We start from the raw sequence: 16,193 nt of genomic DNA on the forward strand, positions 1-16,193 counted from the left end.
GAAGAACTGCATCAAAACCTGATTTGCTTTGAAGTTAGACTCCTTCCAAGTGGAAAGCGAGTTTCATTTTTGCTCGACAAGACGGAGAAAATGCTCATAAGAGTCAATTATTTCATGAAAGTTCCCGTACAATAATAGGAACTTTGTTGGGAACAGGTAAACGCTAAAGGAAATGTATATTTGAGCTACTAGACTCTGTAGTAAAAGAATAATGTCACAGGCATAGTAGATATTTTGCTATTAAAGTTGAAAGAAATATATTATTTCATGTTTGTGACAGTCTGCGAGGTGTTTTTGATAAAATTTATTTATACAGGGTGTCTTGGCAAGTGTTATTGTTTAAAAACTTAGATACAGATCATACCAAATAAACTTTAAGTCACGTGATTAAGCTTGACCGGCACAGCGTTGCCCACTTTTTTATATTTTCTTTTAATCAAAATATTTTAGTAAACAAAAATAAATTAATTATAAATATATAAAAAGTTATTATTTACATCAACGAACCTCACCTTCTTAACAGCAGTTAAGAGACATATAGGGCCAAAATATTCTAATAAAGTTGTCATGAGCTTTTTACGGCTATTAAGGTGTCTTGTACAGGGTGAGTCAACGACAGAGTAAAGTCCATTATCTCATTTGTTTCGAGGTTTACAAAAAAATGTTTAATACAAAAGTTATAGGGAAGGTTAAGATGCATATTTTAAAATTATTACAGAGTATACAGGGCGCTTCAAAAAAGTGTGGCGGATATAACATATGTTTTTTTAAAGGCAACACCCTATTCTTTATTTTATTTTTAGATTCTGCGTAAAATTTTATAACTTTTTTATATATAATGTTATATACCTAAAATTAACAGTTTTTGAAATATTTAAATTTGTTTAAACAAATGTTAAATTGCAGTGTGCTAAAAAATTGCCAGTAGTACCATTGTTTCTGAAGTTGGAATACCAAAACTTGGTATGATAGTTCTATAGAGATTAAAAAGAAGATATATGTTAAGATATTTTAGTTAAATGCTACAGGGTGTGCAAAATATATTTATGAATTTCAACTACTTAAAATTAAGAAATTTAAATTTTTTTAAATGGTACACCCTATATATTATCATTTTTTCTGATAGATTTTACAAAACTTTTCAACTTTTATTAGGTATGTCATATACCTATTTTTATTAGTTCGCGATTTATTCCAATTTTTTCTATTTTTACCCATATTTTTTTAGTTGCCATGACAAAAAGTAATAATTATCACAATTTCATGTCCGTTAAGCAAGTTAAGAACAAAATTTGAATTTTAGTTTAATTTGTTGTAATAAGTATAAATGGTAAAGATAATAGTTACAGATTTTCTTCAAATTAATTAGTCAATGTGACTGATATACGGACAAGCCTGGAAAAACACATTTTTTGGTTCAGTACTATATATTATTAGCAAAGTACTATAAGAATAGATGTATATTATCTAGAAAACATCTTCAGTGTGTAATGGGACGGTTTCGCGGCAGTAGTAAATGGGCTTTATCAAATTTATAAACCAGAATTACTACGAGAAAAAACTTTACTGTATGTCGAAGAAAATTCCTATATCAATAGTCGTTAGCAATTAGGTAATCTAGTATTACGCTAATCTGTGGCTAGAATTAGAATTAGAATTTTTTTTAGAATTTAGAATGAGTGGGAGGGGGGTTAATCACTTCGACCTTACAGATCCATTGTGTCCCCCTTTCTTGAATCATAACTCATCATACAGTCCCAGAGCTTTGACAAAAGCCGGTATCTGGGACGGTTTTATAGAGGGTAGTTCTCCATCTCCAATATCAGTCGTACCAAAATTCATGGCACGAATGGTTGTCGTCTCGGCGCACTCACTGATGAGGTGTACTGGTGTTTCCCCATCTTCCCCACAGAATCTGCATTCGCCGTTTCTTCTTAGTTTCAATCTACTGAGGTGTTCATTGAGGAGACAGTGTCCTGTTAAAAACCCCGTGACAATCCGAAGATTGTTCTTACTCAGACCCAGGAAGATCTGTGATTTTTCTTCATCATAAGCCCTCAGAAACTTCTTCGAGTGTCTTAGACCATTGGAAAATTTCCATTCCAGGTTGCGGATGGAATCTTCCAAGTTCTTGAGTTCCGCCTTGAGTTGGTTACCACTTGGAAAGCAGAACGGTTCTGGTTCAGTTAGTGGAGTGTTCGCTGCTTTCCTAGCTAGATTATTTGCTTTTTCATTGCCTTCTATCCCTTGGTGAGCAGGCACCCAGTGTAGGAGGACTTTGTTTTCTTTGCCTAATTTATTCAGCTTCTCTATGCATTCTTTGACCAATTTCGAATTGATTGATACTGAGTTGATCGCCTTTAACGCTGCTTGACTATCAGACAAGATGGCTATTTCTTGTTTCCGATAGTTCCTATCTAAGATAAGTTGTACGCATCTCTCGATAGCGTAGATTTCTGCCTGTAGGATACTAGGGTAAGTGCCCATTGGTTCGGAGTAAGTAGCTCTCGGCCCAAACACTCCGATCCCTAATCTGTGGCTATTCGCCTCGACGAAAAATCCCAAGTGTCATTTATCATAATATAGAAATACACAAGAAATTCACTACTGCGATTTAGTCTATTTGAGTAAAGTTAATTAATTTTAACTAATACCAGGAATTGTAACTAATTATGAAGCTACTTGTTAAAGGCAAGCAATAAAGAGTTTTGTTTTGTCATGGCAACTATGATTATATAGGGTAATTGTATTAAAAATATGGGTAAAAATAGAAAAAATGGGAATAAATCGCAAACAATTAAAAATAGGTATATGACATACTTAAAAAAAGTTGAAGAGTTTTGTAAAATCTATCAGAAAAAATGATAATATATAGGGTGTCCCATTTAAAAAAATTGAGATTTTTTAATTTTAAGTAGTTGAAATTCAGAAAAATATTTTGAACACCCTGTATCATTTAACTAAAATATCTTTACATATATCTTTTTTTTCATCTCTATAAAACTCTCCTACCAAATTTTGGTACTCCAACATCAGAAACAATAGCACCACTGACAATTTTTTACCACACTGCAATTAAACATTTGTTTAAATAAATTGAAATATTACAAAAACTATTAATTTTAGGTATATAACATTGTATATAAAAAAGTTATGGAATTTTACGCAGAATCTAAAAATAAATTAAAAAATAGGGTGTTGCATTTAAAAAAACATATGTTATAGCCGCCACACTTTTTTGAAGCACCTTGTATACTCTATAATAATTATAAAATGTGTATCTTAACCATCCCTATAACTTTTGTATTAAACATTTTTTTGTAAACCTTGAAACAAATGAGATAATGGACTTTACTCTATCGTTGACTCACCCTGTACACTTCGCACTAAAAGAGGTCGAGTGACCGTTATGTTTTCTCGGTTGAAATCAATTTATATATGTAATGTTTACATCTATTCAGTACATTTTCAAAATAGCATTACTATAAACAAACTAAGAAATTTAGGAATCACTTTTATAAAAACAATTGATAATGATGCGTAAAAACGTAAAAAAATTAATGCAACTAATAGATTTGGATGTAATAAGTTTAATTTTAAAGTATTATATGCTAAAGAAATAGAAGTAGGTACTTACAATGTACGATTAACATGATTCTCTTGCTGACAGATGGTGGTACTCCATTTGAAGCTATGCAAAGGTATGGTCCCATTTGCAAGCGATTCACCTTGCTTATGTTGAGAACAGGACCATCAAAACTCGCTGCTGTAAAAGAAAACAAAATTAAAGGTAGAATTAAAATAAAAGAATGCCATTCATAATTAATTAAATCGTAAAATACCGAATAATTAACCAATTCCTGATTATTACGAATTCAAACACTTATTGATCAATTCGAGGGAACAAAACAAATTATAATTTATAAGCCAATTGTAATCCATTACAATCCAATAGTGAGTTAAAGCTAATTTTAAATTAATAGGTAAATTACTATTGCATTATTTGTTTGAACTAATGTAATGCTTTTCTATTATTGCTAATATTATTTTTGTAATTTTATTCACAATACGCATATTATCATCAAAGGATCTCCACACAAACAGAATAAGTATGTTTTTTTTTTCAAACGTCACAATAGTTTTGCGACAATATAAAAAAGTCATTTTAACACCTAGGCTATAAAATAAAGCACTTTGACGCCTAAGCATAGAAGTACGAAAATATATTATTAAACTGCAGACATACCCATACAGCACGTCCAAATGAAATTACGTTTCTACAAGGGAGACACATGAGAAACAAAATATGTTAAAGTGAACCTAAGTGTTCATCTAGTTCTAACATATACATATGAGATACACGCAGGTTTATATTGATAGAATTGTGTGATACAGTGTTTACTAGTTGTATACCGTATGCACTCAATATCTAAAGATTTTTTTGTAACGTAACAAATAATTATTAAAATGATGAAATCTGGCGTCGGTATATGAGACATACAATGTATAAGTCATATGTATGTGTGATACTTCGTATCATAGTTGTGCCTATAGTACACGCCTTGTAAAAATGTGACGTATACACATACCTAATATAAATATCTATATAGACACTTTGTAATAGTGTACTGTTGTGTCTACATTCTAGCATGAAATGAAGGTGTGCGCACGCGCGGATAGCCTCAGCGTAGATACACCGACCAAGTGTATCTTATGTGTCCTCTCTCCTTTCTCCTTTCTAGGAGTGGTATGTGTTAGCAGCCATTATTGTGTTATCATTCGGAAGCTCTATATAAATGTTCTGTTTGTGTGTAGATTTAAAGAGATTTTAAGGTAAGCACAAGTTTTTAATTAACTGTTACACCTTCCTAAGAGTATTATTAATATTATAGCAGCAACTCTTCCCTTACTCGATACCTAATTTACCAAATTTTGACTCCAATGAATGAAAACTCCAAATATTCTCGTATAATGATAAAGAGGTTAGCTCTGCAATATATTTTTTTTTTTAATTTGGAAATAATAAAAATCTAAATGGACCAGAGAAAGAAAGATTTAAAATTTAAACACTTCAAAGAACTTCTTACACTGATATTCGGTAAGTTATTGATGGATCAATATACAGATATGTTTAATATTCAGTAATCAGTTTCATATAAAATTTAAGGGTGAGATTGTTAATCTGGAGATAAAATACAACAAAGTCCAACAGAGTGCTCGTTAAATGAGTATGCTAACAAACCAACTGCTTGGAGGGAAAAGAGGAGAAAAAAATGACTAAACGAGGTCCACCAAGAACAAATCGTGGCGATATACGAGTGTTTACCATTTTAGTATGTTGTTATACTAGGTACTTATATTTTTAATACATTTTGAATCAAATTCTGTTCTTTTACAGTGTTTTCTTACTTCTGGTTTCTGCAGTGTAAATAATTATTATTATTGTATAAGTGATAATAACAGGTAAGAGGGTGCTATTAATGCACAAACTAATAATCACAGAATTTACTAAAAACTAACATAGAAATAACTTTGAAATTGGTATAATGTGCTTATCAATCAAACTTACTTCTCTGACTGCAGTCACGGGTAATACAGGACTTTTATTGTCACGTTCTCGTTCAAATAGTTTATCAGGGAAGCTACAAGCTCTTTGCTTCGACTGTTTAAATGCTTCGGCATATTTTCAACACACATTTTCAAGAAATGCAATACAAAAACTCGAAAATTTAGTTCTTAAAGGAACTGTCTGTGCTTAAAGTGCAATTTTCAAAAAAAGACTATGAAAATAATCAAAGAAAATTCAACAACAACGCGATATTATACAAAATAATGGCATTAGAAAAATTGTCAAATAATAAAGGACAACAATGCTGAACACTACGCAATGTGACCAACATAGCGATAATAAAAGCGATAATAAGATTTCGGTTTAAACTAATTTTTGCAGCTTTAATCTAAATGAAATACATGTTACAACATTTTTGCCAAAATTTCATTCGACTTTAATGTCAATGTTGATATGATTGATGACGTGCATCGGAAAATATTTTGCGATTACAATAATAACAAGGAATATCGAATCTGATTGGTAATTGCAGCCAAATACAGTTTCTGTTCTGTACATGCTTTTGTCATGTAAATTCCATCCGCTTTCAATTCTTATTGAGTTTAAAATATTCTTTCAATCAAATATTGAAGAGCAAGCAGAATGATCATTTGATGGGTAGTTAATACTTTAGTAAATAAATCCACCTACAGGTTTGACAGTTTTCTCAAAACAAACGAGATAACGGACTTTATGCTTTACTCACCCTATACATTTTAATAAAAATAAATAAACTATAAATCCATTTGTTAAGAAACACTTTTAAATAAAATATAATGATAATAAACAGAGAAAAATAACATAACAAAAAATTTAATTCAAATAACCTTCTTTCCTACAAGAAAAAAAAAACAAATTAACTATCTTTTGTAGGAAAGACTCTTTTGTTTCTGTTCGTCTTTTCCCCGAAGAGAGTTTTGAGGCTCTTTAAAATTTTAAAAGGATCGCTAATTCTGCGACTACGGCCAGAACAGAATAACGAAAAAAGGAAGAGCGGGAAGTAAGAGGGCAGAAAGAAATTTCTCTGCTCGCGGATTAAGTAATAATGTAGTCAGAAAGCGAAATAACCGGCTAATCGGCTTTGGTTGTCGCCAAGAGAGAGCACAGCCTCGCCTAGGATAGTAATAGATACTCGTAATTTCCCAGAAATTCTGATTTTATTTGAATTCTTTGTTAAAAAGTCACTAATTTTCTTTCCCTGTGATAAATATATTCATTCTATCAATCTTTTAATGTCCTGTTTCTTGTTGTCGTGTATGATAAAGATTGATTCTCACTATACCTTCCGTTTCCATTCCATATCGATTCCATATCCGTTCCGTATTTTTTATTGTATTGACGCTATACGTAAGCTTCCATTCCGTATCAGTTCCATACTTTTTATTGTACAATTTATATAATTACCAAAGTTTTATTTTAAAAATTTGTATCTTTTGAAAAAGGTAATAGATATAATAAATAAAAAAGGTAATAGAATAAATAAATATCAGCAAAATTTTAACAGAGCTGGCACAAATGCAAGAACTTGAAAACGCTGTTTCCGATGTGCTTCAGTCCGTCCTCCAAAAAAATGTATGGAAAGGAAAGGATATAGAACGGAAGGGAAACGGAATGCATTGTCCTATTCATTTACATGATATAATGTAATATATATATTTTTTATTTAAACGGAAGGGAGCTGATACGGAAAGTATAGTGAGTATCAACCTTAACACGCATAAAATGTCCATAAAATCGATACATTTACAAACCGCATCAGTACTTAGTGGGTATTACGCTTAGTACTTGAATATACTTTATATAGAGCGGTTATAATATCAAACTATTTTATAAAAATAGGCCCTTTTGATTGTACTAGGACCATTAATGCATATTATATTCCTCGTTTGCGCAACTACTATGCAGAATTACTGACAGAAAACCGACCAGAATTCCAAGCAGTAGAAGATGAGAACAACCTTGCAGGCACTTTAATGATAAGCGAAAGAGAAGTACACCAACGTCTCAAAAGAATGAAAAATGGGCGGACACCAGGTCCTGGTAATATTATAGCGGAATTGTTAAAGTGTGGAACCCAAAGACGGCGCTGGCATCTGGCAGAGCTATTTAACCAGTGCTGCCTGCAAAGTAAACTACCCCGAGAATGGCGAGTGGCTCACATAGTGTCCATCTTTAAAAAGGGAAATCGTAACGACCCCACTTGTTATAGAGGCCTAAGCATTAACAGTTCGGTCAGCAGACTTTTTGGAAAGATGCTACAGGGTAGGCTCAGGGACAGTATTGGTGACAAAATCTCGGAAGACCAAAGCGGATTCACACCGGGGAAATCTTGCACAGATAACCTTTTTGTCCTGCAGCAGGTGATGGAAAAAAAGACAGCAATAGATCAAGAAGTCCATCTAGCATTTATTGATTTGGAGAAAGCGTACGACTCTATTCCCCGCAGCAAGATATGTGAAGTCTTGAATATCTTAGAAGTAGATAGACCTTTGCTTAAGATAATAAAAGAGCTATATAAAGAAAATGAATCGTACGTTAAGATAGGACACAGGCTATCTTATCCAATTAATACCACAAAAGGGTTGCGACAAGGATGCAGCTTATCTCCTCTGATCTTCAAGGCTTACGTCGAAGTAGCCCTTAGGGAATGGAAGACGAAATATCAAGGTATGGGAATACCCATTGAGGACAACACACTATTTATCCTGAGCTTTGCAGATGATCAGTCGTGATTGCGCAGGACTCGTACGATCTAGAGTTCATGACTAAGAGGCTTTATCAAGAATACAACAAATGAGGACTTCAGGTTAGTCTAAAGAAGACCGAATACCTAGCTGTCAATTCCAACGCAAATTCATTAATGATAACGTCCAGATTCAACAAGTCGACAAATTTAAATACCTGGGTGCTACTATCAAAAACGAGGGTTTGGGCAAAGTAGAAATACAAACCCGAGAGCAAACAAGATATTGGATGTCTTAACAGCCTCTGGTGGGACCGAAACTTGTCTGCAACAACTAAAAAGAGACCTGGAAGAACATTGGTGGAGTCAGTTTTTTGCTATGGTTCAGAGCTATGGACTCTGAATGCAGACGCGAAGCGCAAAATCCAAGTTGTTGAAATGGACTGCCTTAGAAGAAGTGCAGGTATATCTAGGATGGAAAAAAAGACAAACATCGAGGTCAGGCGTATCATGAATGCATCGGAGGAAACAGTACTAGATCGAATCGAAAAATCCAGCTTAAAATGATTTGGGGTGTTCTGCGTATGCCGGAGAACAGGTGGCCAAAAAGAGTTTTTCAATGGGCTCCCCAGGGCAGAAGAAAGAGAGGTAGACCTAGAAAATCCTGGAACGGAACGGTTACGGAAGCAATGGAAGCTCGTAACCTAGAAGCTGATGACGCTTTAAATCGAGATGTGTGGCGTAGGGTAACGGGAAGGCAGCAATAGGCTGTAGTTGGAAATGAGTATTAAATACTTAAACCAAATCCCGTTTATATATCTTTTTCGTTTGATTATTCAAGAAAAAGTCGAAGATAGAAGATGGGTAGGTCGAAAGAAACTGTCACGGCTCAGAAATATACGGAACTGGACCGGTCTGAGGGTGGAGAGGCTGTTTCATGCAGCAGAAGATAGAGAACTCTTCCAGGAAATAGTCATAGAGATCGGCAACGCCTGAAGACAGGCACGGCACCGCAAGAAGAAGGGAAATTATTTTTTTTTCAGACGTCAGAAAATTATTAATTTTTGCGATGTTTGACCATATAAAAATGTAATTTTAACGACTAGACAAAAAGACATCATCGCCTAGAATTTTGTGCTAGGTACAAAAATGTATTATTAAATTGACATTAAGTGTCAAATTCAACGAGCGTATACATAGTTTCTCGATATACAGTATGTTTCCGACACGGAGGAATAAGAGAGGGGAGGCGCTATATAAAGCGACATCATCGCCTAGAATTTTGTGCTAGGTACAAAAATGTATTATTAAATTGACATTAAGTGTCAAATTCAACGAGCGTATACATAGTTTCTCGATATACAGTATGTTTCCGACACGGAGGAATAAGAGAGGGGAGGCGCTATACAGCTGTTGCGAAAATAGGTTCAGCCAGCCGTCAGCCATATTTGATTGTGATTTCTTTTTGTCATTTGTGCATTTTTCCAATAATAATAATAATAATTTTCAAAATATTCGTGCCCTCAAAAAAATTTCCGAAAATAATTTAAGCTCTTGTGATATTATAAGTGATAAAATAGTGAATTATCAACCAGCAAGTCAGATTTTAAAGAAGGGAAGATAATAATTTCAGGAAGATCTTCCGCAAGTACTTGGGCCAACAACATCCTGAGTAATACACTGGCCATTGTATGAGAAGATCATCCACTAGATTACTGGCAAATGCGGGACAGAACATGACGTTAAAAAGACACGGAGGATGGCGATCTGTAACGGTTGTGGAAGGATATATCGAAGATTCCATCAACAATAAAATAGAGATTGCGAAAAATATTCAAAGTGCTGTCAGTGTTCCAGAACGAGCCGTTGTAATGACAGAGACCTATTTCAAGCAGTGGAGGGACAGCATCTGGAGGCATACAAGATTTCACAATTTGTGAATCTACAAAAAAAAATTCATTTAATGTTAATGTTAATTTAAACAAATAATTGAAATAGTAATTTATGAATAAAGCTTAATAATTTCTATAAAATGGTGTGGCTTTTTGAAGTTATAACACACTAGTTTGTTATAGCTTTAAAAACTCACGCGTGTGTTATTATTTATTTTATATGCGTGTATACATGTGAGTTATGTCTGTATAAGTAGTGGCTGTTGGATAAAATTCATTTTGCAACTTGTGATTTTAAAGTTTTAATGTTTAATTGAGATAAAAAGTTCTTTAAATGACCCAATCATTTTAAACACTTCCTCAAAGCCAAATTCTCGTGATTCCTACACCACTGTGCTCTAGAAACGGGTCTGGGCGGCTTTTAATTTCCCCTCGAAATCCGATATAATCAATTGCTTAATGAAAATACTTATCGGGCGTTCCGGATCGTCGGACGAGGAGAGCGTGCCCCTTTTTGTTTGTGTTTGCCGAAAAAATCAGGGAAAGAAGGGCGGCAGATCGATTACGTGTGGGGTGGAATTTGCACTTTGTGAAGCCACTGTGATAGTTAGGAATGAAAACTTTTTTGAGTTTGAGGCAGGGATATACAGGGTGTTTTGTGTGTGTGTGTGAGGTTCAAGTTAACGTCTCCTTTCTGCTGCAATGGCTAAACTGGACGGGACCTACTTGTTTACGCGGAATCCGAACCGCGGTCCTCGGCCATATCATGGTCAATGGCCTACCGACTTAAGAAGTGTCTAAATTAACTCTTACTCACGAGATATCCGATCTCATCCGGCCTTGAACCGGCGTGAATGAGCAGTGTGTATCAATAGATTTTACACTTTTCCCTTTTTGGACAACAGCACGATGCAAAGTTTCGAACCGGTCACCCGTCCATCCACTAGCATCGCCTTACGTCGCTTAACTTCGGTGTTCTAATGGGAACCGGTGTTTCGACGTAGCTGGGCCGTTGCCCTACAGGGTGTTTTAAAAAATATGTGCGATCTCTTGTGAGGGAAATTCATCAGGTAAAAATGATATTTTTTATATCAACATAATAATCTCGAATGACATTTTGAGGGCAAAAATTACTATACAGGGTGGCGCACCTCATTCGCCTCGGTTGATTATACGAAAACGGAAAGATGTAGAAACAAAATATTTTGTAGGTATATGTGGGGAGGCAATGTGCACAATTTAAAATTATTTTGAAATACACAGGGTTTCTCAGAAGTAAGATCCATACCAAAGTTATATTTTTTTACGATACACCCCGGTATTTTATTTCATTTTTGGATTCCTGGGCCCAAAAAAAGGTATTTGTTATAGGGGTTAAATATGTTTAAATTCTTTAGTTTTTGAGATATTTAAAGATATTTAAATATGCATGCTACAACAGAATGGACTATAACACCCTGTACATTACTTTTCAGAATTAATTCTTGTGCCGAGTTTAAAGGTAAAGAAATAAACTTTACTGAACAATATTATTGCTTGCTTAAATTTATACAGGGGTACCAAAAATTGGTGACCTATTTTAAGAATTTATTTTACATAAAAACTTTGTTATTTCAAATGCAACGCCCTGTATCTTTTTAAATAAATCAAAGCAGATTCAAATGCTTTTTCAAACTATATTAAGGTTTCCTATACTTATCTATCTCATATTTTGAATAAAAAGCGATTTTTAAATAGAATGCCAATCAAGATGGCTGGTATCGCCATGGCAATTTTCTAGTAATAGTTAGTAACTATTTTCAAAATCGACATTAGTTTATAGACTTTATTTAAATCTACACCGGTTTACTTTTATTTAATTGACCTACAACAGTTTAATAAATAATATTTATTAATATGTATTTATTATTCTATCAAGAAAAACGAAGAAGTAGTTCTTTGTTTTATTTTACAATAACTTGTAGATATATGAATTTTTTATAAAAGAGCCAATTACGGCAAATTCAATTTCTTCACTTCCAACGACAGGTTTCTGCCTAATAGGTTTTTTATAAACTACACTACCAATTCTGCGAAATAGGAAAGAGGACAAGTAATTTTTCAAAGGAAAGCTTATCAGGAAATATATCCGTAAAATAGATCACTAATTTTTGGTACCCCTGTATAAATTTAAGGAAACAATAACATTTTTCAGTTTATTTCTTTACCTTTAAACTCAGCACAAGAATTAGTTCTGAAAAGTAATGTACAGGGTGTTGATAATCAATTCTCTTTTAGCATGCATATTTAAATATCTTTAAATATCTCAAAATAATATATTTAACCCCTATAATAAATGCCTTTTTTTGGGCACAAGAATCCATCAATGAAATAAAATACCGGGTGTTCCGTAAGAAAAAATATAACTTTGGTATGAGTCTTAGTTCTCAGACACCCTGTATAATTCAAAATAATTTTAAATTGTGCACATTCCCTCCCGACATATACCCATAAAATATTTTGTTTCTACATCTTTCCGTTTTCGTATTATCAACCGAGGCGAATGAAGTGCGCCACCCTGTATGTATGTGCAACATTTTTTAATGTTAAAAATGTTTCGACATATTGACCAGGGGCGTGCATAAGGATTATCATAGGACTATTTTTCCAAAAAAATAGTACCGCTTAAACAACAGCAAACAACACTAAAAATAAATTAAATTAAAACTTTTAATTGATTTTAATTCTACTCTGATGATACTTGTTTAGTGTTTTATTTAGGATTTATGATTTTTTAATGAATAATAATGTTGCAAAAGATTTGAATATGAAATATAAAAAAAAATAACTTATATACAAATAAATGTGTATCACAAACTGCGCTATTATGAATAATCGTATTTTTTCATTTCATGCGTTCATTAAAATATTTAACTATGATCATGTATGGTAATCGCAAAACAATTTCCGATGCATGTGATAAACTGAGCGACAAGCGATGGCGACAGCGCTGCCAGATTGTGATGGATTTAAGAGACGAATTTTAATTTAAAATTGACAAACAACATATTTATTAAATTTATTTTTAAAAAGTTTTACGTTTTATTTTTAATTTCATAACTAATATTTTAGTGATTAACTGATTGATTTGTTTTATAGCTTATTTTACTTATTACATATTGGCAAAAACTATTCCATTATGAAGATTATTATAAGCGTGATTATGGGTTATTTATTTATTGGTGTACATCTTTCAACGCCATAAGTATAAGTATATATACTATATATATATATATATATATATATATATATATATATATATATATATATATATATATATATATATATATATATATATATATATATATATATATATATATATATATATATAACATATATATATATATATATATATTATATATTATACTATAATTTTAAAATTTAAACAAAAATAAACAAAAAAGTTAGCTAACCTAGTAAACTATAATTTTAAAATTAAAACTAGGAAATAAAAAAGGGGTTTTGCTATATTTCGAAGTATCATGGTCACTTTCAACAGTAAACTAATCTTCGTTGATGAATTTCAATTGCCGACATCTCAAAACTTTGCAGATTTGTCGAAGTTAAATTCACCTAGTTATTTTTTAATGGAGCATAATATATTCCATTTCTAATTCATACATCATTCATTTTGGTTTCCTCATGGTTGAATATAGTAATATTTGACGACGAATAATTTTAGCTCTAACCCCAAAATATCGCGAATCTGCATGAAAAACAACTTTTAGCACACGACGTACTACGTCGCCTGTAGCGACCCTAAAAACATCCACCATTTTGGTGCAAATATGAGTCGCTTAGACGTCGCTTCGACGTTGTCCGGCAACGTTGGGTTGCTCCTGGCGATGTTGTGGTTACGTTGAACAACGTAATTTTGCTACTTGGGGTATAATGTGCTTATCAATCAAACTTACTTTTCTGACTGCAGTCAAGGGTAAAATATTGTCACGTTCTCGTTCAAAATAGTTAAAAAAAAACAGGGAAGCTGCAAGCCCTCTGCTTCGACTGTTTAAATATTTCGGCATATTTTCAACACACAATTTCAAGGAATGCAATACAAAAACTCGAAAATTTAGTTCTTAAAAGAACTGTTTCTGTTTAAAAGTGCAATTTTTAAAAAAAGACTATGAAAATAGAGTGAAGAAAAAATGCTTGTTTTATAATTCCACGTCTCAGAGAAAAATAATAAATTAATAATGAATTGAATTTAACTAAATTGAGATTGTAAGTAACAAAAGATGATTTTAGATTCGTGATGATTTCAGGACTATTTTAAGAATATTTATTTATTTTATTTGCAATTTTAAAATATATCACTTTTTAATACAAGTGATTATTATTTGTACTATTTCTTCATATTATTCTCATACAATGCACGAAGAAAAGAATTCATTTAAAATGTATTGTACATCGGTGCAAATAACAGCAATAAGAGACATTGTCTAGTGCAAATATTTAAATTGTACCAGACAGTCCCTCTTTATTTCTGTGTTGAGGCACAGCGCAAACAAGGCGGAATTTTATCGTTTTTCCTCGTCACAATAAAAATAAAGGACTGTAGGAATGTATTAAATGCATCGACATTATTAGATATCGATCTTTTTAAAAAATATTTATAGTTATTTTGCTGTACTTTGGGAACGGTCGATTACTAGGTAAAATATACAAGGTACTGCAAAGAGTTAAATACAAAAGTTATAGGGTTTTTAAATGTCTAGTAGCCAGTAGTAAATTTAAGTATACAGAGTCAGTCATAAAGTTGTGGCATATCAAAATTATTTTTTTTAAATGCAACCCCTGTATATTATTGCATATTTCAATTCTTCCTTCAATTTTAAGCAATAATCGTAATACACATAATGTACCTAAATTCAAACATTTCCGAATTATAACGTTTTGATTTTAAAATGTTAAACGAAAATTTTGTAATTTTCATACTTATATAATCTTGTTTTATCTATACTAATATATAAAATCCTTAAGTGACTCACATACTGATTAATCACGATCCCGCTCAAACCACTCAACGTAAGAAGCTCAATTTTGGCATACAGGTTGATTCTAGGGTGTAGAGGTTCGATAAGAAGGGATTTTTCGAAATTCCAGTTCCAAGAGGGTGAAACCACCCCTCAAATATTACACTATTTTTTATTTAAAAAACGGTAAAAAAAAAGTTTCCGAAAAAAACGCTTAAACACGTATAGTGTAACGTTTTTAGTTCGTTACATGTCTTTTTTATATATAATATATGATGTCTGGCCTATCATCACCGGATTCCCTCTCGTTCAGGCCGGATAGTTTATTTGACGCGTAATTTTTACGTTCCCTAGTCGCCAACCCTGTTATCGCTCTGAGGAGGCGCTGTCAACATCGCTTCTGTCAACTCTCTCCGTGCTTAACCTCACTTTGTTTTGACGCTCTGTTGTATTCCAGCTTTTAGAAATGGTGATTATTTAAATCTTGCTGTATAATTTGAATCAGCTGCTATTTCGAGGCTACAGGTAAAGATAGTTTTTACCTTTTATAGATTCGATATCATTATTGAATATTTTTAGGGTAGAGTTACGGATGTCCCAACTTGTATTTGTATTTTGCTGGCACGTTGGCGTCCCTTTTCTTTTGTCCTCCAGAATGTCACATGGAAGAAAGGACATGTTGTTTATTATTTATTGAGCCCTCGGAAGTATTTCGAGGTAGGTTTATTTTGTTTATTAGACCTTGTTTGGTTTTAAACAAGAGTTTCATATTTTTAGGTACGGACTGTGTCCAAGGTACGGGTAGTGTCTTATGTACGTACATTATCTTATGTACGGATGTGCTGTGGACGAGTGTCCCCAGTAAGAACGATTTTTTCTTACATATAAGTGCCTCAGCGTGGATGTAGCTTGAGTCCCATGCTGCTTCGTTCCCAGCTGTAAGCTAGTTAGTTACGGCTGTATCAATTTATGGTGTATCATTCTGGCCCCTTTGG

The 16,193-nt window shown here is 32.9% G+C and overlaps 1 protein-coding gene across 2 annotated transcripts in view; it reads right to left on the reverse strand.

Moving 5' to 3' along the window:
* The window catches only part of LOC115877443 (neurotrimin-like), a 215,281-nt gene that overhangs the window by 43,635 nt on the left and 155,453 nt on the right, over positions 1–16,193 (reverse strand). For both annotated transcript variants that reach the window (XM_030893597.1, XM_030893598.1), the window contains one exon: positions 3,638–3,766. In XM_030893597.1, the coding sequence (XP_030749457.1) occupies positions 3,638–3,766 (129 nt within the window). The remainder of the gene's footprint in view (positions 1–3,637; positions 3,767–16,193) is intronic.

The sequence above is a fragment of the Sitophilus oryzae genome, unplaced genomic scaffold, assembly GCF_002938485.1.
Source record: "Sitophilus oryzae breed Bouriz unplaced genomic scaffold, Soryzae_2.0 scaffold_1492_pilon_pilon, whole genome shotgun sequence".
NCBI classification, from domain to species: Eukaryota; Metazoa; Arthropoda; class Insecta; order Coleoptera; family Curculionidae; genus Sitophilus; species Sitophilus oryzae.